Raw genomic sequence first — 26,693 nt, forward strand, 5'->3', positions numbered from 1 at the left:
TACAGACGTCTAGGACAGGCCCCTAAGTAGTTTGCAGACGCTCACCACCCCCTTGACCTATCACACCTCCCAGGCCTCAGGCCCCTTTGCTGTCAGTAGATAGAAGTAGAGCGCCTTAAGCGCTAGTAGTATAGCCTTAGATAGTCATCTTACATAAACTAGTGTAGTAGTACGGCCTTAAGCGCCCACTCCCATTAGCGTGTACCCACCTTACAGTGGTGTACAACATTGGCGCTAGTATCATATGCTAAGCGCCAAGCCACGTCCCCATCTGCGCTTAATCAAGCACACATAGCCACCTCCACCAATGACATCATCATGACACGTCAGTGACACGTATGCATGAGTAAGGCTGACTGCAGAATGGGGTTCTTATTGGTTATAGTTTTGCATATTATGTATTTGTAAATAGTTCTCCTCTGTAATATATAAGGAGGCCAACCAACCATGGTAACACCCAGGCTGATTACCTGTTGTTGCATCATTACATTGTACAAGGGCCTTACAGCCCAGTAAACACCTAGTTACATGCCTTAAGCATCAATCTCACTGTACATACATAGTTTGCCACTGCCTTATAGCGTGTGGACATTGTAGTTAGGTAGCTTGTTGTTGCAGGTAGCACTCTCACTGCCTTAAGCGGTTTTTACTTAGTTCTATACGGCCACAAGCGCCTGCTGCCTTGACGCCCCTTAAGGACATCTAGGACACTTTAGGTTGGAACAAGTAGCTATTGGGAAAAAAGGTAAAGGTTGTCTCTTTGCTTGTAATATTTCATTTGGTAAATGATACAATTCTTGCTAGACACGCTTGAAAGCAGCACATGTGCTACAGCATTTGAGCTCTTTAAAGCAAGCCCTGAAGATATGAAGGTGTTGGACCTTAATGCTAAATTTATCAATGCTTGTGGACTAACATTGGATGATATTCAACTGACGCCCAAGGAATCAAGCCTTCACCTCAAATGTATCAAGTTGTTATAACCTCCTTACCTATACCACTAGATCTGGACAATTTTTCTGATATTTTCACTATTTTTTACAAACCCCTTATCTTGTGTTTTTAATCACATGACCTTGGCGCTTATTATGCCAAGATGCTGCGCTGAGATGCCGTGCCAAGGGCGCTTAGGAGAAATCCACGCTTCTGCGCAGCCTGTAGCACTCTTCTTATCTCCATTATGTACTTCTTTTCTCACGCGCACAGACCATGTAGATAGCGCCCCTTTGCATATATCTACAGCAGGAAAATTGCTTGGAAACCCCAAGTCAATTTTACCTTGTCTCTTACCCATTAGAGAAGGTAGCCAGCCAGCTAAGTAGCTGGCCCCTCAGTAGTTCCAACACTTACCCCACTCTGCTTACTCATCACACCTCCCAGGTCTAAGGCCCCCCTTGCCAGCAGTAGTTAGCAGTAGAGTGCCTTAGGCGCTAGTAATATAGCCTTTAGAGTAGATTACATAGTCAGTGTTTGTAGTAGTACAGCCCCAAGCGCCTGCCCACTAGTGTGTACCCCACCTTACAGTGGAGTACAACACAAGTATACAATACTTGATATTATTGTGACATACAGTGGCCACAAGTTTCAGCGCTACCACTTGCTGTTGGATGAAATCCTACCCTTGTCAGAAATCAAACAAGAAGTTCATCACAATTGTATATATCCTATGCCAACAATGGAACTCAACAAAGCCACAATCAAAGGAAATATTGAGATCTGCCAAATGCTATTTAAGGAACTAGGCTTGGACACTTCAACCCTTGAGTTTGCACAATTTGTTTGCATACTTGCTGGCAATCAACTTACAGTGTCACAGCTCCATACAATCAGCAAAAACCAAATAGGGCATGAATCCAGCTATGAGTTGTTTGAATGGCTTGTCCCCATAATTGGCTTATTCCACTTGAAGATGGCTCAGACACAGGGAATTTTGGAGACGCACCTTGGGCACTCAAACTCCAGCCATAATCCAACATCTCTTGCATTTCAAAACACAATACTCCATCAAAAGCCTATTCCTACACCAATGCCCTTTCACACTGCTTGTGACTTGATTCAGGTATTGCTCTATGCTTGCATTCTGCATTGTTTTCAACTTGTCTCCAGAAACACAAGCTTGTCAACCCTAGCAAACCAACTCTCTTTGCTTGACTCTCAGGATTCTGAAGATCCTCCAACACGCTTGTTTCACCAGCTGAGACAGTACGCCCAAGACCTATACCAGGAGCATGCTAGTACTCAAAAGGTTTACCATCTCCAGCAAGCTTGGAAGGCTGGAGGCAAGGGGTCTGATGCTGGCAACGCTAGATTTGAGGACTCCAGTTTATTCATACAAGATGCACTAGAACTTCAGGCATACACTGTGGCAATCAAGGCCGGAGACTCTGGAAGGGCTCTCATATTGCTGAAGCTATGGGCTCTTGCATTCTGTGCTAATGGTCAATCCAAGTACATGCAGGAGATGCTTTACTTGATTCATAATTTAACCCATGTATGGCCGCAACCACTTTGGTAAGTCAGTGCTTGGGTATTCTGCCTCCAAGGCCAACATGAATTACTTCAAGGGATATTATACTCAATAACTGGCTCCTCAATCCAACTGGGAACCCAAATTCACATGTTGAACTAGATCTAGTTCAAGAACATCTCATTTTTTGGATCAAGGTAAACATTACAATTTTGATTCAGCCTAATTAATTTAATTCAAGCTTTGAATATGCAACAGAATATGTACAAAGCACACAGAAGTGGTGCCTCATGGGAGTGGTTGGCCCACATCTCTCTGTGCGTTGACTTCCTTTGCCAACTCACAAGAGAGTTTCAGCAAACCCTGGGTGATGATCAAGGCGCCAAGCACGCTCAGGCTGATCTATCCCATTCAATAGATACATTAATATGCAGTTTTACCACCAATGAAATACACACCATCAAACCTGGATGGTCTAGAGCCAATGCCAATGGACCACCCATAGTTGACATGATAACCAAGGGGATGCGCCAACTTGTTCATGGCACTGACAGACCAATTGCAAAATTTAATCAAGAGCTTGAGCGGCTTCAGAAGCGCCGTAAGCTCATGCCAGTGTCAACGCAGTGGGAGCATTTTCAATCCACAATGGAAACCTTGGACACACACAAGCACAAGAACATGAATGGCACTGAAGGCAAAAGCAAAGACAAGTGGGAGAGTATGCACATTAGCAAAGCTCAGAGTGATAGCTCCAAGTTAGGGGTTGAAGATCAAGGCAAACACAGCAACTCCAAAACTGAAGCAGAGGAGTTGGAATCCAAAGAAGGCAAGGACAAGGAGTTTAGGCAAGAGGCATTTAGTCTAGAATTTGAACTTGGAAACAAAGTCTTCAATGCGTTTGGTGATCCAAGCAAATCTGAGGAAGAAGAGCCTGCTGCATGCAGCAAGCTTGATAGTGACAACAACAGTCTCATTGATGAGCTGTAGTGTTACATGATTCTTTATTGCCTAATACACATTATGTGACAATTGTGACTTCCATGCATCAGCTGATTCTAAGGTGCCTAGACTGGTAAAGCTATCCTGAGATAACTGTACATCTCTGCTTACATATGTCAGGGTTTGCCAGAATGCTTAGAGAGTTATCCCAGCCCCTACAGCAATGCTGTCTTATAGTTTCCATAGGGGCTGGTCACAAGCCTAGTTTACATTGGTTGATCCAATAAATTATTTGTTTTCAGGAACACATTGTTGAATTTGATTGTGATAACAGGACATCCAACAAGGGCATGGGGGTGTCCAGTGGTTAGCAAGCAAAAATGGAATTGTGCAAACTCAGAGCTAAAGTCTTTTCAAGTGAGGGCACTGATGGCAGAAGTATGATTAGGATTTGTACCCTTCTTGCTTGTCTTCTATAAGCACTACTAAGTCCTGCTTTGGATCCATGGTGCAAGTGTTGAATTTGTTCTTGTATTTTGTGGGGGAAGGGATATTTGATGCACCTAACTTGGCAATTTGGATACAGTCCATTAAAAAATCATCCTCATGGTCAATTTCCAACATGCAGAACTCTCCAAAGTATGTTTGGTTGCATAGTCCCCAATTGGGTGCATTACTAGGAATTCCAGTCCATTGCTGGACCATTGGGCTTAGCCTTAAATTTAGCCAAGCTGAACATATGTTGTCAGTGGACCCAACATTCAGTTTCAACATGCATACCCTTTTGATAATCCATAATTCACTTGTCCATTAGAGGATCCATTGGCAATTTCAAGTCCATTGATCTCAAGTTCAATGTGTAGCTGTAGACTGTGTTACACCCTCACAGATAATACCACTGGATTCCTCAAATTTTTCTATTATTTTTACTATTTTTTATGGACTCTCCTTTTAACTTTTCAAGTCACATGATCTTGGCACTTCACATGCCAAGATGCTGTGCCAAGGGCACCTAGATAACAAACAAGCTTCTATACAGTCCACAGCATGCTTCTCATTTCAAGCTTACACTTCTTTTCCCACTGCTATCTATTTGTAAATAGCCCTTCTCATCTGTATATAAACCACAGGAAAATTGCTTGGAGACCCCAAGTCAATTTTACCTTGTCTTTCATCACAGACAGGTGTCCAGTAAGTCAGAAGTAGTTGTTGGGACCTTACTGTCCCTTGTTGTAAACATGGTCAAACAGACCAGCACAAGTGGTTGCATGCTGGCCCAAGCCCAAATTTGGGGGGTAGCAGGTGTAATCATGGGTTGTCAGCAGAGGAATAATAGGGCTCTATGGCTTAGTTGTCAGAGCCAACAACTACCAGAGAGGTAACCTAACAAGCTATTGCCTAATATAGGACTTATCAGCTAGTAGGATCTAACAATGCTCAAGGGCAATTGCCAGATAGAGGGTGGACAAGACCAATTTAAGTAAAGTGCACTGTGCTATTAAGATAGCAGGGCTAGAACCAAGGAAGGGACTATTACACTCAAGGTGCACTTGACTGTATGCCAAGGGTAGGTAGATGTGGAAGGGATAAGAGGTCAAGTTCTGAGGCTTAAGGCTCTCAGAACCCTCCTTATATATTCAACAAGAGGAAGGAATAGTAAATATGTCCACAAACACAAAAACAAAGATAAGGTCATATGACCAAAGATAACAAGGACATGATCACATGACTGAAGGTCATGTAATTGGATTACATAATAAGTGCTCAGCACCTAAATAACATAAAGATGCATATATCCATAAATCTTCATGAAAATAGCACATATATTCACTATTTCTTTGACTTAGTGGATTCTAAGGTGGTTGTTATGGATATGACATTTCTCCTATAATCTGTACTTATTTTATTAATTACACAAGTAATACCATAGTAAACTGATGGGATTAAGATGCAAACTAAGGTTTTCAAGGACCCTCTTTCCAATTGCAACCTTTGCAAAACCTCTAAGCCTCAGGAATACCCTCAATATGCAATAACCTTTGCATATATGCTGTTTTCTCACTCATTTAAATATATATAAATTCAGCTGAGTAGATAAACAGTAACCAGCAATATTTTCCCTGTTTGTAGTATTTATTATACAAGATTCCATCTTGTGGCTACACACAGAAATATTCAGGGTCCCCCCTGTTGCATAGGCAAGTGCCCTGGTGCTTAATCAGTGCTTAAGCACCAACACACTGAATGCGCCTTTTCTCCATCACCCAGGCAGCCCACACTGTCAAATCACTTGCGCTTAGGTGCGCCTGTTTGCGCGCTCCAGAACGCTGGCTCAAACACCCAAAACGGACAACATTTGGCAGAGTTATGCCCTGTTTACTGTAAGTACCCAATGCAGAGGTATCCTACCTTTGGGACTGTTTACTACAAGGATGAAACACTTACCCTTGGGACATCCAAGGACCCCCACAGGTAAATACTGCCTTGGGGCAAACATTGCCTTGGGGCAAATACTAGGAACTGTTAGTGTTTACCATGTACCAAATTATTGGCTCTCTCAAGTGTTTCAGTTGCCACTGTCATGCCCTAGAGGCGTAACCACCTTAGAATCCACTAAGTCAAAGAAATAGTGAATATATGCGCTATTTTCATGAAGATTTATGGATATATGCATCTTTATGCTATTTAGGTGCTAAGCGCTGATTATGTAATCCAATCACATCTTTCTTATCTTTGGTCATGTGACCTTATCTTTCTTATTGTGTTTGTTGATGTATATACTATTCCCCTCTCTTGTTGAATATATAAGGAGGGTTCTGAGAGCCTTAAGCCTCAGAACTTGACCTCTTATCCCCTCCCTACATCTACCTACCCTAAGACATACACCTTGAGTATTGCCTGAGAGCATACCTGTCCCTGTCAAAGGTCTTTAGCCCTGCTGTATTTACAGCATAGTGTCAGAGCCAACAACTACCAAAGGGTAATCCTAACAAGCTATTGCCTAATATAGGACTTATCAACTAGTAGGACCTAACAAAGCTCAAGGCAATGCCAGGGAAGGGTAGGACAAGACCTATTTAAGTAAAATGCACTATGCTATTAAGATAGCAGGGCTAGAACCAAGGCAGGGACTATTACACTCAAGGTGCACCTGATTGTATGCCAAGGGTAGGTAGTGTGGAAGGGATAAGAGGTCAATGTCATGCCCTAGAGGCGTGACCCCCTTAGAATCCACTAAGTCAAAGAAATAGTGAATATATGCGCTATTTTCATGGAGATTTATGGATATATGCATCTTTATGCTATTTAGGCGCTGAGCGCTTATTATGTAATCTCATCACATGACCTTTAGTCATGTGATCTTGTTTTCTTATCTCTGGTCATGTGACCTTATCTTTGTTATTGTGTTTGTCACTGTATATACTTTTCCCTTGCTTGTTGAATATATAAGGAGGGTTCTGAGAGCCTTAAGCCTCAGAACTCAACCTCTTATCCCTTCCAACACTACCTACCCTTGGCATACAATCAGGTGCACCTTGAGTGTAATAGTCCCTGCCTTGGTTCTTAGCCCTGCTGTCTTAACAGTGTCAGAGCCAACAACTACCACAGGGTAAAGCCCAACAAGCTATTGCCTAATATAGGACTTATCAGCAAGTGGGATCTAACAATGCTCTAAGGCAATTGCCAGATGAGGGGTTGGACAAGACCAATTGAGTAAGAGTGCACTATGCTATAAAGATAGCTGGGCAAAGGACCTTTGACAGTGACTGGTATGCTCTCAGGCAATACTCTTAATTGTATGTCTTAGGGTAGTAGGTGTTGGAAGGGATAAGAGGTTGAGTTCTGAGGCTTAAGGCTCTCAGAACCCTCCTTATATATTCACAGAGAAGGGGAAGAGTAATTACATGTACAAACATCATAACAAAGATAAGGTCACATGACCAGAGATAAGAAAACAAGATCACATGACTAAAGGTCATGTGATGAGATTACATAATAAGCGCTCAGCGCCTAAACAGTATAAAGATGCATATATCCATAAATCTTCATGAAAATAGCGCATATATTCACTATTTCTTTGACTTAGTGGATTTTAAGGTGGTCACGCCTCTAGGGCATGACACTTCCCCCCCGTTAAGGTCCAGCTGCCTCTGGATGTTCACAGTGAAACTTAGCCAATTTTTCAGGGGCATTGGCTAAGTGGGCCTTGGGCTCCCATGTGTTATCCTCTGGTCCATACCCTTTCCATTTAACCAAGTATTTGACTTGTTGACCCACTTTCTTGGAGTCTAGGATCCTTTCTACAGTGTACTCCTCTTCTCCATCAGCTGTGACAACTGGGGGGAGTGGGACTGGATCACGGTTGTATTTGTCTACTGGTTTTTTATGTAATAGAGCAATGTTGAAGACAGGGTGGACTTTCATGGATTTAGGGAGATCCAGTCTATATGAGTTTCTGCCAATTTTCTCCAAGACCTTATAGGGTCCCAATTGCTTATGTTCTAGCTTATGGGAAGGTCTTGAAGTTTTGATGTTGGTGCTATTCAGGTAGACTTTATCACCAATTTCCAGCTTGGTTGCTTCCCTTCTGTTGAGATCATAGTATTGTGCATTTTGTCTTGCAGCAATTTCTAAAGCAGCTTTAGCTTCAGCTTGGATCTCTTTCAGGAAATCTGCTAGGTCATCGGCTTGAGGTACATGGCTTTCCTTGGTGTTCCCAACTGTAAAATCTGGGTTATAACCATAGCACATGTAGAAGGGTGAATGTTTGGAGCCTGAGTGTTTCCCATTGTTGTATGAAAATTCTGCAAGTGGTAGTGACGCAACCCAGTCTGTTTGTCTGTAGTTGATATAGTGGCGTAGATAGATTTCCACAAACTGGTTTAAGCGTTCACTTTGTCCATCAACTTGAGGTCTGTAAGCAGTGGAGAATTGTGGTTCTATTCCCAGCTGCTTATAGACTTGTCTTAGGAACTTTGCATTAAATTGGGGGCCTTGGTCCAAGATGGTTTTCCTGGGTAACCCATGTAACTTCCACACAAAGGATACAAAGAGGTTTGCAACATCAACAGCAGTGGCATCAGAGTGCGTTGGTATAAAATGGACCATTTTGGATAGGCGGTCCACTACTGTCAATATTGCATCATATCCTTCTGAGGTGGGGAGTCCTACAATCAAGTCATACATTATTTCCTCCCAAGGCTTATTGGGTAAATCTATGTTTTGAAGGAGACCTTCAGGAGCCCGGTTGGAATGTTTGCTACGTATGCATGAGTTGCATGCTTGGACATATTTTGTTACAGACTGTTTCATTCCTGACCAATAGTAATCCCTTGAAAGGAGGTCTAAGGTTCTGAACTGTCCTGGGTGTCCAGTGGAAGGGTTATCATGCCTGCTTTCTAAGACAGCTTTCCTGATTTCTGGCTCATTGGGGACATAGATCCAATCATGATAGTATAGTAGGCCATTATCAATCTTCCATCCTTTAACAGGTATGTCCTCTTCCAAGGATTTAAGGATTTTGTATACAGCTTTATCATCATGCAGAGCGTCCCTTATTAGATCATTAAGGTCACTATCTGTTTGAATAGCTGCAATAAAAAGCTCTGGGCTTATGAGCACAGGGGTTTCACCCCCCTCTTTAACCGCAGACTTGTGGTCTTCACAGCAAGAGAGAATATCTGCTTTTCTATTCTGTGTGCCCGGCCTATACACAATCCTATAGTTGTAATCTGCCAAAAATCCCATCCACCTTAACTGCCTTTGGTTCAGATCCCTCTTTGTCTGGAAATACTCCAGATTTTTATGGTCTGTCAGTATTTTGACAGGGATTACTGTTCCTTCCAGCAGGTGACGCCATTCCTTTAAAGCCCTTACTACTGCTAGTAACTCTTTATCAAAGATATCATAGTTTCTTTCAGCAGGTGCTAGGGATTTTGATAGGAATGCAACCGGGTGTAATTTATCATCACTGCCCTTTTGATTAAGGACAGCGCCCGTTGCAAAATCAGAGGCGTCACACTCAAGGAAAAACTCCTTGTATGGATTGGGTTGGATTAAGACAGGGGATTCAATTAGAGCCTGTTTAAGAGCTTTAAAAGACACTTCTTGGCGTTCACCCCACTCCCAAGGTATATTCTTTTGGAGTAGTTGGTATAAGGGTTGTGCCAATTTTGAGAAGTTATGTATGAAGCGTCTATAGAAATTTATAAAGCCCAAAAACTCTTGAACCCCTTTGACAGAGCGCGGTGTTGCCCAGTCAACCGCTTGAGTGATTTTCTTGGGATCTGCTTTCACTCCTTCACCATTGGCAATGACACCAAGGTAATCTACTTCAGATGCATAGAAATTACACTTCTCCAGGTTACAGTAGCATGCATTGTCTTGCAGCCTTTTCAGTACCTCTTGGAGATGTTTTGTGTGTGATTCCCTGCTTTCTGAGAATATTAGGATGTTGTCTAGATATACTACTACATAGACGTCCAATATGTCCCTAAATATCTCATTCATGAAGTGCTGAAATGCAGCAGGAGCGTTGCATAACCCAAAGGGCATGACTAGGTATTCAAACAGGCCATATTTGGTTTTAAACGCAGTCTTCCATTCATCACCTTCCTTTATCTGGACCAAGTTATATCCAGATTTCAGGTCAATGGTGGAAAAGTATTTTGCACCCCTTAGTTTCTCAATGAGAGACTGTATTAGAGGTAGAGGGTACGCATTCTTGACTGTATTTGCATTTAGGGATCTATAATCCACAACCATACGCCTTTTCCCATTTTTCTTGTTGACAAAGTGAACTGGGGAACCATATTTGGACTTGGATGGGCAAATCAATCCTTTGTCCAATTGTTCTTTAAGGAGTTTTCTAAGTTCCTCATCATCAGATGCCTTCAAGGGGTATACCATAGCCTTAACAGGTTTATCAGGATCAATTAAATCAATCCCTAAATCAAAAGGACGGTGCGGCGGCAGTTCCGTCACCTTCATGTCCTCAGAAAATACCTCCGCAAAATTGCGCAGTTCTACTGGGATACTTTCAAGTGGAGAATCCACAGTACCTCCAGTTTCCCTAGGGATGCCTTCAAGAGGTTCAATTACCTCAACACCTCCTAAGTCTTCTGGTATGCCTTCAAGGTGGTTAGAAGTCCCACCAACATTTCCCAGGATAGAATTAGAAACAGAAAGACAAGTGTTGTTACAATATTGAGAATTAAAAGTAATACGCTTATTAGGCCAGTCTATAGTAGGGTTGTGTAACTTGAGCCAGGACATTCCAAGGACTATGCTATGTTTACCTATATCAGCTACGTTACATTTCAGAACCTCTTTATGACTACCTAATTCTAAAGTAAATATACATTCTGAATCTACCAAACCAGAGCTAATGTCTCTTCCATCAATCACTTTAAGGCAACGTGGTACAGACTTTTTTGTAGTAGGTATACCATATTGTTTGATCAAGTCCTTGTGTATAAAGCAAGATGATGCACCTGAATCAATCATAGCCCATCCAAAGAAGGGCTTCATTTTCTTGGTAACCTTAGGGTTGGGAACTTGTTGAACGCAAGATGCTTGAAAATATATATTTAAAGGAGATATATTATTTACAGAAAAGATTTCCAAGCTATCTAAATGTCCATTATTTCCCTCTGATACACTGTTCCCATTAGTGTTCAGAGGTCCCCATTTTCCGACTCATCCTCAGAGATATGGGCCTCATGGCCAGAGTAGGATTTGGAGGGGCATTGGTTGGCATAGTGTCCCCTACCTCCACATGTTGCGCATATAATTGGTTTTTTGCCTTTAGATGAGGCAGAGTCTAAGTCCATTGGTGAAGGACCAGAGTTGCACAAGGAGGAGGAGGAGGAAGCCTTGGGAGCAGGAGTGGATGTGGCAGTGGCAGGGTGGTTATCCTTCTTGATAGTTTTGAAGGTAACGTCCATGGTGGTGCCATCATTCCACTTAACAATTGGAACTGCAATCCCTTTGGCATTCTGGCCAATTTTTTGGAGGACCCCCTTCTTGGCCTTTCCATCCACAATTGCATACACCTGTTCCCCAACAGACAGTTTATCCCTGGGCGCTCCCTGGGCTGCTGCTGACGTAGAAGTGCTGGATTTGCTTCCAGATTGGTTTGAAGAGGAGGAGGAACCCTTGTGCTGGGCCGCAAACTGCTCTAGGCGCTGATCCACCTTAAGGGCCTTCTCTGCAAGAGTTGCAAGAGTAACAGAGGCATCTGCATGGTCATAATCTTGAACCATGAGAGTTTCCTTAATTTTGTGGGATAGGCCATCATAGAACATATCCCTGAGAGAGGGGTCGTTGTAACCAAGACCTTGAGAATAGGTCTGGAAGTCCTTGTAGTAATCTTGGACTCCCTTGGTTTGTTTGAGGGTGCGCAGTTTAGCGCAGAAGTTCTCAGTCCTATTTTGGACATTCCAGCGTGCATTGAATTGCAGCCAGAAGGCATCCAGATTGTGGAGCCAAGAAACAGGATTCCCTTTAACAATGTCCTCTTCTAGGTAGGGCTCAAGCCACTCATGGGCCTTGCCATCCAGGCAGGAAATGATAAATGCAATTTGCTCATCCACTGTTGAGCCAGGATATAAAATCCTGAGATAATGAGATACAGCAACTCTGAAAGAGATTGCCTTGTTTTTGTCTGACCCGTCAAATTTGTCTGGCGTTGCAAGTTTAGGAGCCTTGGTAGCTGAGGCAAGGGAGGAACCAGAAGCAGCAGCAGTGCCTATTTTGGCAATATCAGCCCCAAGTTTAACAATGAGGGCGTCAAGGTTGGTAATGCTACTATCATGGTTGTTGAGGGTAGCCTGAGTGGTGCCAATATCTGTATGATGGGCAGCCGCTTGTCCTATGACCAGAGAAAGATTCTGATTCATAGCCAGGAGGAGGTTTTTGATCTCCTGGGCCCACGCAGGTATCTCCTGGATATTGGTGGGGACAGACAGCGCATTGGGGTTGGCATGCACAAAGGTAGAGGGTTGGGTCGACATAGTGGAGAAGGAGGAATGTGATAGATACTAAGTAGCGTCCTTGCTAAATAAGGCAACTTCACTACTGTCATACACCACTGTAATGTGGGGTACACGCTGGTGGAGGCGGGCGCTTAAGGCCGTACTACTACAAGCTTATGTAATCTAACTATCTAGGCTATACTATGACCGCTATAAGGCGGACCTCTACTGGCTATCTACTGTGAAGGGGCCTGAGGCCTGGGAGGTGTGATGAGTTAAGTAATGGGGCTAACTTCTGAAGACAACTGGGCCGGCTACTTAGCTGGCTGACTAATCCCTCCTCAATGGATATGAGACAAGGTAAAATCAACTTGGTGTCTCCAAGCAATTTTCCTGCTGTATATATAGACAAAGCGCACTATCTACATGGTCTGTGCGCGTGAGAGAAAGAAGTACAGAAGGTGAATGAGAAGCATGCTGCGGGCTGCGCAGAAGCGTGGATTTCTCCTAAGCGCCCTTGGCACGGCATCTCGGCGCGGCATCTCGGCATTATAAGCGCCGAGATCACGTGATCAAAAAACATGAGATATTAAGTCCGTAAAAAATACTAAAAATAATAGAAAATTCAGGCAATTCTAATGGTATATGTTAGGGGTTTATAACAACTACTAGTTTAGGAAAAATGAGAGGCTAGATGATTGGCCCCGCTAAGCTCACAGTTTATTCTTTACGCTAATCACTGTCTCAATACCTAGTGTCCTAGACGTCCTTAAGGGGCGTCAAGGCAGCGGGCGCTTATGGCCATATAGAACTAAGTATAACCGCGTAAGGCGGTGAAAGGGCTACCTACAACAGCAAACTAACTAACTACAGTGACTAGACGCTATAAGGCGTCAACAAGCTACCTAAGTACAGTGAGGACAACGCTTACGGCGTGTATCTAAGTATTACTGGCTGTAAGGCCTTGTACAATGTGTGGAGTGCAACAAGAGGTAATCGACCTGGGTGTTACCATGGTTGGTTGGCCTCCTTATATATTACAGAGGTGAACTATTTACAAATATGTTATATGCAATACCATAACCAATAAGAACCCCGCTCCGCAGTTGGTCTTACTCATGCATACGTGTCACTGACGTGTCATAGTGACGTCATCAGGTGGAGGTGGCTACATGTGCTGAGGTAAGCGCGGGTGGGGACGTGGCTTGGCGCTTAGTATAAGATATAAGCGCCGGGATCACGTGATTGAAAATGTCGTCCGTTTGACTTCGTTTAAAATCGAGAAAATGGGAATAAATTCCCTGGTATCAAGTGTGTCTATGACACTGCCCCCCCTCTAAGGGCCTTGGCAGCGCCGAGGGCCTTTCTTTTCATGTCCTCCTCATATTTTTTCAAGATTTTTCCCGCGTTTTTTAGGTTTTCTTGGGGTTCCCACGTGTTTTCCTCCAAGCCGTACCCCTTCCATTTGACCCGGAAGAACCATTTCCCTTCTCTCTCTTCTGCGTCCGTGATCCCTTCTACCTCGTATTCTTCCTCTCCATCTATGGTGACTGGTTGAGGGCGGTTTTCGAAGCTATGCTTTTTGTCCCTTTTTACTTTGGACAGTAGTCCCACATAGAAGACATTGTGGATTCTGATTGTTGGCAGGAGCTCTAGATGGTACGCCCGATTGGAGATTTTCTTGGTTATTTTGAAGGGTCCCAACTGTTGTTTGGTTAGTTTGGGACTAAGGGTTTTCAGTTTCACGTTTTTGGCGTCTAGCCAGGCTTCTTCCCCTATTTCAAACTTGAGTGGTTCTCCTGTTTCCCCGGCTACCATGCGTGTCTTTGATTGCCGGAGCGCGGACTCTATTTCCTGCCACTGTGCTTCCATCTGGGTTGCCAGGTTATCTGCCTCAGGGACGTCTGTTGGTACGTAACTTGGGGTCAAGGAGGGTTCCCAACCGTACAGTGCCTTGAACAGGGATTTGCCTGTCAAACTGTGTACTGCGTTGTTGTAGGCAAACTCCGCCATTGGTAACCACTTGACCCAATCCTTCTGGTTTGTCCCTGAGTAAGCCCTCAAGAAGTGTTCAACCGTGGGGTTTACGCGTTCCGTCTGTCCATCACTTTGAGGGTGGTAGGCCAAGGAGAAGTGGGGGTCTATTCCCAGGCGTTGGTACAAGGCCTTCAGGAACTTATTGTTGAAGACTTGTCCGCGGTCCAACACTGTTTTCTTGGGCATGCCGTAATGTTTCCAAATGTGGCGTAGGAATAGATCTGCCAGTTCCGGGGCCTTGAGTTTTTTGGAGCATTCTACCAAGATAACGTATTTGGTGAAGCTATCCACAATAACCAGTATAGAGTTGTTGCTTCCATCCTTTGGTAAGTCTACTATCATGTTGTACAATATGTGTTGCCAAGGGCGTGATGGAAGTTCCAGGGGCTGAGGTGGTATAGACGCGTACTTAGGTTTCCGGATCCGTTGGCAGATTTTGCATGAGTCAACGTGCCAGTATGTGTTGGCACGGATGCCGGGCCAGTAGTAAGTTCTGGATACCAACTCTAGGGTCCTTTGTCTGCCTGGGTGACCCGCCAATGGGCTATTGTGGAAGATCCAAAGTAGGTCTGTCCTTAGGGTCCCTACGTCTGGTACTACAATTTGTCCTTGGTAAAATAGCAGGCCGGCCTCCATTTTGTAATCTTTGAATGCGCGTTTAATGGAGGGTGGTGCCTTGGACTTGTTTTGTAGGAACTGTAGGATTTCCTCCAGGGATTCGTCTTGATCTAGGGAGGACTCAATTTGGCGTTGTAGCTCCTTCTCAGGGGTCACCAGGGCAACGTTAGCAAATACTGGTTCTGGCAACATGGACTGGGGTTCTGGTGGAATATTGGCATGGTCTGATTGTCGCAATAGGGCATCTGGCTTCCCTGACTGTTTCCCAGGTCTGTACACAATTTGGAAGTTGTAACCGGCCAGGAGGAGGTGCCATTGTGCGTGGCGGCGGTTGAACGTTCTAGATTCTTTCCAATATTCTAAGTTCCTATGGTTGGTGAACACAGTGATGGGATGCAGGGTTCCTTCCAGGAAGATACGCCAGTACTCAAACGAGCGGATGATTGCTAGCAGCTCCTTGTCATGTGTATCATAGTTCTGCTCCGCTCCTTTAAATGACTCAGACAAGAAACCAAGTGGGTGTAACCGGCTGTCTTCCTGGCGTTGGCTTAGTATGGATCCCAGGGCAGCTCCTGAGGCGTCTGTCTCAAGGAAGTAGGGTTTGGTTGGATTGGCGTGGCAGAGTACGGGTGCATTGGTGATGGCGTCCTTTAGTCCTTGGAAGGCTTCCTGTTCTTTGTTACCCCAATTCCAGGGCGTATCCTTCTTGACCAGATTATGCAATGGCCTGGCCATGTGGCTAAAATTGGCAACAAATCGACGGAGGAAATTGGCAAATCCTAGGAACGATTGGACCTCCTTCATGAACGTGTTGTGTATGAGTTACATCATCCTTGGAGTAGATCAGGATGTCATCAAGGTAAATGATGACGCAAACGTCTAACAGGTCTTTGAATAACTTGTTCATAAAATGTTGGAAGGCGGCGGGAGCGTTGGTTAGGCCAAAGGTCATGACTAGGGATTTGTACAGGCCGTACTTAGTACGGAAAGCAGTCTTCCATTTGTCGCCTTCTTTTACCCGGACATTGTTATATCCCCAACGTAGGTCTAGTTTAATGAAGACCTTGGCACCACGGAGCTGGGCCATGAGGTCGTCTGGACGGGGAAGGGGGTAAACGTTTTTCTTTGTCCGGTTGTTTAGGCGGCGGTAGTCAACTACCAAGCGGCGGGAGCCATCCTTCTTGGGAACAAACATGACGGGGGAGCTAATTGAGGATTTGCTGGGACAGATCTTGCCTGCCTTGAGTTCATCTCTGAGCCAATCTTTGAGCGTGGCGGATTTGGCGTCAGTCATGCTGTACAGTGGAGAGTTCAAGGGGCCTTCTTCTGTTAGTTCAATCCCAATGTCATAATGCCGGTGCGGGGGAAGTTTGTTGAATTCTTCCTCTCCAAATACCTTGGCGTATTGATGGTACTTGGAAGGGACTCCTTCAAGGGGGTTTTGATTGGCTTCCTCCTCTTCAGCGATGGCTACGTGTTCTGGTGGTGCATGGGGAAAGGAGAGGGTGCGTTGATTCCAATCAATCTCTGGATTGTGGGCATCTAACCATTTCAATCCTAAGATGGCAGCGTGGGACCCTGTGTTGCAAATCAAGAAGGTCTTGGTCATACGTTTGCCATCAAAGGAGAAGGTTAGGTTAGCCTTCTTCCAAATTTTACCAGCCTGGGGGCTTGACCCATCAAGCATAGTTACAGTGCGGGGATAAGGGAGGTCTATGAGTGGGAGGCGGAGTGCTTCCGCGGTACGGGGGTGGAGAAAGGATGAGGTAGCGCCTGAGTCTATCAGGACTTCTAGTGGTTCCGCTTTTTTCTCTGGTGTGATCAAAATAGTGAACAGGGGTGACATTTTACTACTAGATATATTACAAAATTTGATACACAATCCAGAGTCCTTGGGGTCCTTGCGCGCGGCAGCAGGTCCCCTTACTCTTTTCCCGATTGGTACTTGGAGTCTTTGCCAATCTTGGCGGTTTCCTTGGCCTTCCCTTTGTCCTCAATAGGGGTAGCCTTCCAGCCTGTGCAGCATTCCGCAAACTTGTGGCCCATCTTGCCGCATTTGATGCAGGCGCCAGCGGCGTGGCGGCAATTTTGTTCCTCTTCCGACACAAAGTTGGGATTGTTGGAGAGTTTCTTTGAACCGGATGTGGCTTGACTGGTACTTGTCCCCCTTGGGGGGTTGGATGGTTTGCTAGACTTATTGTCCCTTGGTGGGTGGCTAGCGCGCTCTTTGCGGAGGGTGTTGTTGATGACGAGTGCTGCGTTCTGCAGCTCAAGGAGTGTGCGGGGCCGGTGTTTGCGGGTTGCGATTTGGCGGCTGACCTCCCAGTGGAGGCCACAGGCAAACTGGCCTCTAAGGGCCGCGTTGTTCCAGTCCAGTTCCATTGCCAGGGTTCTGAACTTTGTGATATAGTCCGCGCATGTGCCAGACTGGGTGAGGGTGGTGATCTTCCGCTTGGCGGCCCTTGTGGCGTCAGGGTCACCAAATGCTGCTAGGAACTCCTGCTTGAAACCTTTGACCGTTTGAATGATGGCTTGGTGTGACCCAAGCTGATTGAGGTGTGGGTGGGCCCAGGCCCCGGCCGTATCCTTCATGTTCATCAGGAGGAAGGATAGTACCTCCTGGTCGGTGGGGAACATTTGTGAGTTTAGCCGGGTCCATGCCAACATCCGGGTAAGCCACTGTTTGGCCTTGCTCCCAATCTTGCCTGTATAGGTGTCTGGGTGGTCTACTTTGACTGGGGCAGGATAGGCGGCAATTGAAGCCGGAGGTGGAGGGGCAGGTGCTCCAATTGGGGATTGGAGATGCGGAGATGGAGGGGAGACAGGACTCGCGGGGGCGCAACTTGGATAGGGTTTGGTTGGGCAAAGATGGGGGCCCCCTTGGATGGTTCTGCCCAGAAGGAGACCCTACTAGACGGTCCAGCAGGGTCGGCCTTTGGTATGGGGCGTGGCGTTGCTTCCACAATTGGGGGCTTGGTTTCTTTGGGGGTTGTAGGCCCCTTGAGTTGGAGGCTTCTAAGCCCATCCTTGACAACATCGACGGCTTGGGATATATTTTTGACGTTGGTGCGGGTCTTGATCCCTGCTTCCTTGATTTCCCCAACTTCCCGTTTGAGACGTTCAACTTGGCCAAGGAGGCCAAGGAGGAGTTGTGTGATGCGCTCGAGGGATACTTCCCCAAGCTCGATAGGGGGGGCTGTTGGAAAGAAGGGTCCCAGGTCCCCTTGATTGACAGGGGAGCGGGTTTGAGAGGGCGGCTGGGAGCAGGTTGCCATGGGATGTGTGGGATAGGAGCGGCCAGCGTGGGAAGAGGCCTGCGAGGAGGAGCAAGTGGGGGTGCGCAAGGTAATGGTGGGCAAGTGTGGGGGATGGGGCTATACAGCCAAAGTGCCTATATCAGGACTTATGAGCGCTTTATTGCGTTATACGCTAAGAACCTGCGTCAAACAACCTGGCGTTGAACAGTAAGTGTAGCTAATCACAGCCGTGGGCAGGCGTGATGTAGTACCTAGTCTCTGCAAGCAGGTGTATCTGCTGTCTGGTTCCGCTAGCAAAAGGTGCAGCAACCATGTGGTATGCGGGCAATAGGGTTAGCCTGCCTTATAGCAATTTGCTACTATGTGGGACCAACAGCTCTTTGATTATTCCAGCTGAAAGGGGAGTCCGATCACGTTATTTTGCTTGTGCTAGTACAGGTAACCTTCTTGGTGGTTGGTGCTTAGTGGTGGGTATTGCAGAACGGTTTGTAACCAACGTAAGGTTGATTACCTAGTGTCCTAGACGTCCTTAAGGGGCGTCAAGGCAGCGGGCGCTTATGGCCATATAGAACTAAGTATAACCGCGTAAGGCGGTGAAAGGGCTACCTACAACAGCAAACTAACTAACTACAGTGACTAGACGCTATAAGGCGTTGACAAGCTACCTAAGTACAGTGAGGACAACGCTTACAGCGTGTATCTAAGTATTACTGGCTGTAAGGCCTTGTACAATGTGTGGAGTGCAACAAGAGGTAATCAACCTGGGTGTTACCATGGTTGGTTGGCCTCCTTATATATTACAGAGGTGAACTATTTACAAATATGTTATATGCAATACCATAACCAATAAGAACCCCGCTCCGCAGTTGGTCTTACTCATGCATACGTGTCACTGACGTGTCATAGTGACGTCATCAGGTGGAGGTGGCTACATGTGCTGAGGTAAGCGCGGGTGGGGACGTGGCTTGGCGCTTAGTATAAGATATAAGCGCCGGGATCACGTGATTGAAAATGTTGTCCGTTTGACTTCGTTTAAAATTGAGAAAATGGGAATAAATTCCCTGGTATCGAGTGTGTCTATGACACCTAGCGTTGAATGCTCCTTACAACTGATCAACAAGCCTTGGATGGGCGTGATACAGTAGCAGGTTTTGCACAAGCGGGTCTTTGACTGTCTGTGACGCAGAAGAAGTTGTGGCAGACTTTTGGGTGGACGTTTGCAATGCTAGCCGTGTAACAATAACCCCCTAGTGCAACAATCACCAGTTTTGACTATTATCTGGCTATGCTGGATCACTGGTTCTTGATGGGTTGTGCCAGTACTAACACCCTAGTTATCCACAAGGGTTGGTGATGAAGAACTCAACCTAATGTCAGAGCCAACAACTACCACAGGGTAAAGCCCAACAAGCTATTGCCTAATATAGGACTTATCAGCAAGTGGGATCTAACAATGCTCTAAGGCAATTGCCAGATGAGGGGTTGGACAAGACCAATTGAGTAAGAGTGCACTATGCTATAAAGATAGCTGGGCAAAGGACCTTTGACAGTGACTGGTATGCTCTCAGGCAATACTCTTAATTGTATGTCTTAGGGTAGTAGGTGTTGGAAGGGATAAGAGGTTGAGTTCTGAGGCTTAAGGCTCTCAGAACCCTCCTTATATATTCACAGAGAAGGGGAAGAGTAATTACATGTACAAACATCATAACAAAGATAAGGTCACATGACCAGAGATAAGAAAACAAGATCACATGACTAAAGGTCATGTGATGAGATTACATAATAAGCGCTCAGCGCCTAAACAGTATAAAGATGCATATATCCATAAATCTTCATGAAAATAGCGCATATATTCACTATTTCTTCGACTTAGTGGATTTTAAGGTGGTCACGCCTCTAGGGCATGACAAACAGCATAGTGCACTTTACTGTTATTGGTCTTGTCCATCCCTTATCTGGCAATTGCCTTGAGCATTGTTAGATCCTACTAGTTGATTAGTCCTATATTAGGCAATAGCTAGTTAGGTTTACCTCTTGGTAGTTGTTGGCTCTGACAGTCAAGTTCTGAGGCTTAAGGCTCTCAGAACCCTCCTTATATATTCAACAGAGAAGGGGAAGAGTAATTACATGTACAAACATAACAACAAAGATAAGGTCACATGACCAGAGATAAGAAAACAAGATCACATGACCTTTAGTCATGTGATGAGATTACATAATAAGCGCTCAGCGCCTAAGATAGCATATATATCCATAAACCTTCATGAAAATAGCGCATATATTCACTATTTCTTTGACTTAGCGGATTTTAAGGTGGTCACGCCTCTAGGGCATGACAATAGTGCACTTTACTATATCAGGTCTTGTCCTACCCCTTTCCTGGCATTGCCTCTGAGCTCTGTTAGGCCCTACTAGCTGATAAGTCCTATATTAGGCAATAGCTTGTGTCCTAGATGTCTTGTGGGACATTAAGGGTGCAGGTGCTTGTGGCTGGGTGGTACAGTAAGAGAACTGCTTAAGGCAGTGACAAGCTACCCTACAAAAACTAACTAAGTATCTATGGTGATCAAAGCCCTACAGGCAATAACCAGCTATGTATATACATTGAGAAAGCTGCTTAAGGCAGTGTACTAAGTGTGTAGCTAAGTGGTTACTGGGCTTAAGGCCCTTGTACAGTTGTGGGATGCAACAAGAGGTAATTGACCTGGGTGTTACCATGGTTGGTTGGCCTCCTTATATATTACAGAGGTAGACTAATTACAAATACACTATATCAAATATTGTATCAAATAAGAACCCCACTCTGCAGTTGGCCTTACTCATGCATATGTGTCACTGACATGTCATAATGATGTCATCAAGTGGAGGTGGCTATGTGTGCTGAATAAGTGCAGAAGGGGATGTGGCTTGGCACTTAGCATATGGTATAAGCGCCAATGTCATGTGATTGAAAATGTTGTCCAATTGCCTTTGTTTAAAATCAAGAAAATAGGAATAAATTCCCTGGTATATGTGTGTCTACAACAGCTTGTTAGGTTTTACCTTGTGGTAGTTGTTGGCTCTGACAGCCACCTGTACCTCCTGTACCCCGTCTTGATATCAATCATGTATATACTTGTTTGTGTGCCTTCTCAGGGTATAAAAGGACCCTGTGAAGACACTTCTAATGCATCCTACTTTTACTCTTATATATTAACATATACACACAAGCCTTTAACAGCTTATCTGCACATTTACTTTAGTGATTGACTCACTGTAAATAGCATAGGAGGTTATTTGGTGCACTAAGACCATAGGCCAGTCCCAACAGACACAGGGTAACCTATTAGTGTACTTACTGCAACCCTGTGCCCCTTGACTGTCACAGTTGTTGAGTTCAACATTGAGTATAGTGGGACAATACTGTAAGGATTGTTGTGATTGAGTGATAGTGTTTCAATCCACCATACCCCCCATATTGTAGATAGCTTTATCTATAATATCTCTTAAATCCTAGATATATTTTAGGTAAACCCTATAAGTCTTAAGTCTTACTTAAGCATTGATAAGTCCTATACTTATTAGGCTAATCCTATAAATCCTGTACATTAGTCAGGTAATCCTCTTACCTAAGGTACTATCCCAGAGACCTTAAGTATACATATTGTCACAACTAAGCTCGGACCTATGATACAAGTGGGTTTAAAGTCCGTGGCCCTATCACCAATGGACTATGAAACAGGGTAGAGGGCCGATGAAGGGCCAAGGGGTGTGGAAAGGTAGAGGGCAACTAGGCCTGGGTTATGGGTTTCTTAGTAAAGTGCACTGATGGCCAACTAGGGGCCTGGGCAAGGGGTAGGAGTGAGCTTAGGATGAATTGACAAAGAGGTCAAGTCTTGCTGTTTAGCGGCGACTTGACCTGGTTTAAATACATGAGAAGAGCCACATCAAAAACAACAATGCAAAACAGTGAGTCATTTACAATTTCACATCATATATCAAATATGTCACGTGATCTTGATGAGTCATAAATATATACCAAAAAGGAAACTATCTCGGAAAAAAGGTAGAAAATAGTAAAAAATCATGTCATGCCAATGAAGGTCATGACACATATCCCTAGTCACTTAGGCTTAAGTAACATTAGTCTAAGGTACTATACATAACCAACCACCTGCACTTCATAGTTGCTAGTGTCGTAGACACAATTGATACCAGGGAATTTATTCCCATTTTCTCAAATTTAAACAAACTTGAACGGACAACATTTTCAATCACGTGACCTTGGCGCTTATATCATATGCTAAGCGCTGATCCACGTCCCCATCCGCGCTTACCTCAGCATACGTAGCCACCTCCACCTGATGACATCACTATGACACGTCAGTGACACATATGCATGAGTAAGGCCGACTGCGGAGCGGGGTTCTTATTGGATTATATATTGGATATGATGTATTTGTAATTAGTCACTCTGTAGAATATATAAGGAGGCCAACCGACCATGGTAACACCCAGGTCAATTACCTCTTGTTGCATCCCACCACTGTACAAGGGCCTTAAGCCCAGTAACCCACTTAGTCACTCAGTACACACCGCCTTAAGCGGCCTCCTTGTTGTAGTTACATAGCTGGTCATTGCCCTTATGGCCTTGGTCACCACAGTATAGCTGGTTGTTGCCGTAGGATAGCTTGCCACCGCCTTACGCGGTTTCCCACTTAGATACATACGGCCGCAAGCGCCCCCTTCCTTGGCGTCCTTACAGACGTCTAGGACAGCTAGACTATTTGTTAGGAGTTGTTCATTCCTGATAAACCTAGCTTATATTGTGCATATATTCTGCACATATATTCTGATTCTTAATACTAGTCTTTAGTTATTCCCATATACATTTTGTATATAGTAATTCTTTCTTACTCCTGTATTTACACAACTCTTAACAATTCCTCTGCTGATCTTGTAGACACACTTATACCAAGGGAATTTATTCCCACTTCCTTGATCCTAAACAAAGTAGAAGGGACAACTCCTTTGACCATGTGACATTGGCACTTATATCATACACTAAGCACCAAGCCACATCCCCATCCATGCTTACTCAGCATATGTAGCCACCTCCACCTGATGACATCACTATGACACATCAGTGACACATATGCATGAGTAAGGCCAACTGCAGAGTGGGGTTCTCATTGGATTAGATATTGCATATTTGTATTTGTAATTAGGACACTCTCTGTAATATATAAGGAGGCCAACCAACCATGGTAACACCCAGGTCAATTCTCTCTTGTTGCATCCCCACACTGTACTAGCGGGGAGAAAAAGTTTGGAAATGCCGGCACATGATGGCCCAGAATTTGTACGATACATCTTACTATGTCTCGCAAACGCGGTCGAGAGCTCCCTGTGACTCGTTGAGCTCAAATAATTACACTACACAATGAGGGCAATTCATATCCTGAAATACTTGCAAAAACTGGTGTTCCCCCATCTGTGGCATGCAAAACTGTTAAACGTTGGGAAACATACAGCACCCTTGCCTCCTTGCCTCGATCTGGCCGCCCACGCAAATTCTCACCTTGATTGTGCCGTCTAGTCATTTGTACCCTCCTTTGCCATTGTTTTGAGCCATATTCATCTATTGCTACTAGAGTAGGTAATGGCCTTACTGCTGTGCAAGTCAAGTACATTGCCCAGAGCCGGCGCTACCGCCAATATGTTGCGCGCCAAAAGCCATTCTTAGATAAGCAAAAGGTCCTAAAGCGTCTAGAATGGGCTTGCGTGAACCGGTTTAGGAACTGGGATGAAGCCATTTGGACTGACAAGCTCCAGTTGGGGACCGGCAATCACTCAGTTCACCCAATGGTCACCCGGAAACCCGGAGAGGCATATCTCCCGGAATGCCTAGCCCCAACCTTTCAAAGTGGCCATGAAGCATTAATGGTATGGGGGTGTATCTCCCATGGGTATAAGGGGCCACTTATCCAACTGGAGATGGCTCCCCGGCTGCAATTGTGTAATGGGAGGTGGAGGGGGGGAGGGTTCAACTCAGAAGGATATGTTATGCAGGTCCTAAATGGTCCACTTAAGGACTGTTACAATCTCCCAAAATATACCATTGGATTCGCCTCATTTTTCTCTTATTTTTACTATTTTTTACGAACTCGTTATCTTATGTTTTCTGATCACGTGACCTCGGCGCTTATTATGCCGAGATGCCGCGCCGAGATGCCGTGCCAAGGGCGCTTAGGAGAAATCCACGCTTCTGCGCAGCCCGCAGCACGCTTCCCATTTGTCACTTGTACTTCTTTTCTCACGCGCACAGACCATGTAGATAGTGTGCATTTGTCTATATATACAGCAGGAAAATTGCTTGGAGACACCAAGTCAATTTTACCTTGTCTCATATTCATTGAGGAGGATTAGTCAGCCAGCTAAGTAGCAGGCCCCCAGTAGTATTCAGACGCTCACCCCACCCCTTAACTCACCACACCTCCAGGCCTAAGGCCCCCTCGCATTAGTTAGTAGTAGAAGCCGCCTTAAAGCGGACTTAGTTTAGCCTTATCAGTAGATTACATAAGTGTTGCTTGTGGTAGTACGGCCTTAAGCGCCCAACTCCACTAGCGTGTGCCCACCTTACAGTGGTGCACAACATTGTAAAATTGACTTGGTGTAGGCTTTGATCAACAACGAGAGGACCTCCAGTACTAGCACGAGGGAAATCACGTGAACGGACTCGCCTTTTGCTATTAATAATCAAACTAGCGTTGGTCCCACGTAGTACCAAATTGCTATAAGGCTGACAGGCTCTGATCGCCCGTATACCACGAGTTTTGCCGGAACTCTGCAAGTAGCGCTCCTAGACAGCTGAAACACCCGCTTGCAAAAAACCCGCACATATCACGATCGCCAGATCTGCTGATTTGCTGTAGGGATTGTCCAACGCTAGGTGCTTGACGCAAGGAGTTAGCAAACAACATCTTGCGCAAAAACCGCTCATAAGTCCTGTATCAGGCACCCATTCCCCCCACGCTGTTTCATTATTCCCTCCACTTGCTCTGGAGTCCCACACCCTTACTCCCGGCCTTCCTCTCGCTCCTCTCAACGTTCCATTCCATCCCACTCCCAACCGGCCTCTTGCAGCACATCTCCCGCTCCGCGAGACTTGCCCAGGATGGAACCAGAGCCGTCCCCTACCGCTCTCCTCAAGGCTATCACAGCCCTCACAGCCACAGTTGGGTCCCTGCAGGACCAAATCCGCGCCCAAAGCCAACAAATCACTGAGCTTAGGGCCATATGCAAGGAAACAGCGGACCTCCTCGGGGATAAGGATCAAGGAGTCCCCCAAACTAAGCCTGGCCCATCAACTGGGCCTGTCACTCCCCCTACCCACACAGGGGGAGAAGCCCACACTCCAGGCACGGTTAGGCCTGGGCTCAAGGCCCCATTCAGGCCATCAAGAGGAACGGGATTTGATTCCGAAGAAGACAAAGAGCCAAGGCGCCCAAAAAAGGAGCCTCAGGGAACGCCTAGAAGGCACCTTGGGTCCCTCACCCCCTTTGATGCTGGGTCCAGCGTAAAGAGACCCAAGATGGACCTCCCCGACCCGTACAAGGGAGACACCAGGGGCCGCAAAGCCACCCAATGGCTGGATTGAATGATGCTCTGGGTTGCCCTTCACAGGGACCAGTTTGACAAAGAAGAGCAGATGGTCGTGTGGATCCTTTACCACATGACAGACAAGGCAGCTGACTGGGCGCTCCCCCTGATCGGGGCTATTATCAAAGGCAAGGGCAACCCTCCTACCACTATCACGGCTTTAACAGCCAAATTTAAGGAAGCCTTTGCCAACCCCGATGCCAAGCGGGCCGCTGCCAGGAAAATAGCCACCCTGGTCCAAACCTCTACCACCTCCAAGTACGTTACGGAGTTCCGCAACCTCATCGCAGAACTAGACTGGAACGAGGAGGCCTATATTGCACAATTTACGCAAGGCCTCCACTGGAAAGTCAAGGAACTGTTGTCCACCAAGGATAGCATCCCTGACAAACTCAAAGCCATCTTTGCGGCGGCAATTAAAATTGATAACATCCGCCGCAAGAATGAGGAAAACCGCCCCAAAAAGGCACCCGCCAAGTCCCCGGCCACCGTGGCCACTACTTCCACCACTACCACCCAACGGGTCCGCCTCTCAGAGGACCCCAATTACGTCACCCCCGAGGAGAGGGACCGCCGCCGCGCATCTGGGCTATCCGTGAAATGCGGACAAAAGGGTCACGGCATCAAGCAGTGCCCCAACGGGTGGAAAGCCACAGTCAAGGAGGTGGCTAAGGTTGCTGAGGATGTAGAGTCGGGAAAAGATTGAAGTCGAGGACTGCTGCCAAGCCCCTGACTCCCAAATTGGACAATCTAGAT

General features: G+C 45.6%; 6 protein-coding genes across 6 annotated transcripts; 2 read left to right on the forward strand and 4 right to left on the reverse strand.

Annotated features, from left to right (window-relative positions):
- Positions 1-1,675: 1,675 nt before the first annotated feature.
- On the forward strand, positions 1,676-3,457 carry RhiXN_07926 (uncharacterized protein; the record flags this gene model as incomplete). Its single annotated transcript, XM_043327742.1, has 3 exons — positions 1,676-2,511; positions 2,565-2,664; positions 2,726-3,457. 3 exons carry the CDS (start codon positions 1,676-1,678, stop codon positions 3,455-3,457), a joined length of 1,668 nt encoding a protein of 555 aa, XP_043183127.1.
- Positions 3,458-7,543: 4,086 nt separating this feature from the next.
- On the reverse strand, positions 7,544-10,684 carry RhiXN_07927 (Transposon Tf2-7 polyprotein; the record flags this gene model as incomplete). Its single annotated transcript, XM_043327743.1, has 1 exon — positions 7,544-10,684. The coding sequence occupies one exon, from the start codon at positions 10,682-10,684 to the stop codon at positions 7,544-7,546; it is 3,141 nt and encodes a 1,046-aa protein (XP_043183128.1).
- Positions 10,685-11,085: 401 nt separating this feature from the next.
- Positions 11,086-12,423, reverse strand: RhiXN_07928 (Transposon Tf2-1 polyprotein; the record flags this gene model as incomplete). Its single annotated transcript, XM_043327744.1, has 1 exon — positions 11,086-12,423. The coding sequence occupies one exon, from the start codon at positions 12,421-12,423 to the stop codon at positions 11,086-11,088; it is 1,338 nt and encodes a 445-aa protein (XP_043183129.1).
- Positions 12,424-13,701: 1,278 nt separating this feature from the next.
- On the reverse strand, positions 13,702-16,885 carry RhiXN_07929 (Retrotransposable element Tf2 protein; the record flags this gene model as incomplete). The annotated part of the gene is made up of 2 exons (XM_043327745.1): positions 13,702-15,837; positions 15,866-16,885. The coding sequence occupies 2 exons, from the start codon at positions 16,883-16,885 to the stop codon at positions 13,702-13,704; spliced, it is 3,156 nt and encodes a 1,051-aa protein (XP_043183130.1).
- A 77-nt stretch (positions 16,886-16,962) lies between these two features.
- On the reverse strand, positions 16,963-18,314 carry RhiXN_07930 (Retrotransposon gag protein; the record flags this gene model as incomplete). The annotated part of the gene is made up of 2 exons (XM_043327746.1): positions 16,963-17,918; positions 17,951-18,314. 2 exons carry the CDS (start codon positions 18,312-18,314, stop codon positions 16,963-16,965), a joined length of 1,320 nt encoding a protein of 439 aa, XP_043183131.1.
- Positions 18,315-25,452: 7,138 nt separating this feature from the next.
- On the forward strand, positions 25,453-26,643 carry RhiXN_07931 (Retrotransposon-derived protein PEG10; the record flags this gene model as incomplete). The annotated part of the gene is made up of 2 exons (XM_043327747.1): positions 25,453-25,886; positions 25,962-26,643. 2 exons carry the CDS (start codon positions 25,453-25,455, stop codon positions 26,641-26,643), a joined length of 1,116 nt encoding a protein of 371 aa, XP_043183132.1.
- Between the last annotated feature and the right edge of the window lie 50 nt (positions 26,644-26,693).

This window comes from Rhizoctonia solani, chromosome 9, assembly GCF_016906535.1.
Source record: "Rhizoctonia solani chromosome 9, complete sequence".
Lineage (NCBI taxonomy): Eukaryota > Fungi > Basidiomycota > Agaricomycetes > Cantharellales > Ceratobasidiaceae > Rhizoctonia > Rhizoctonia solani.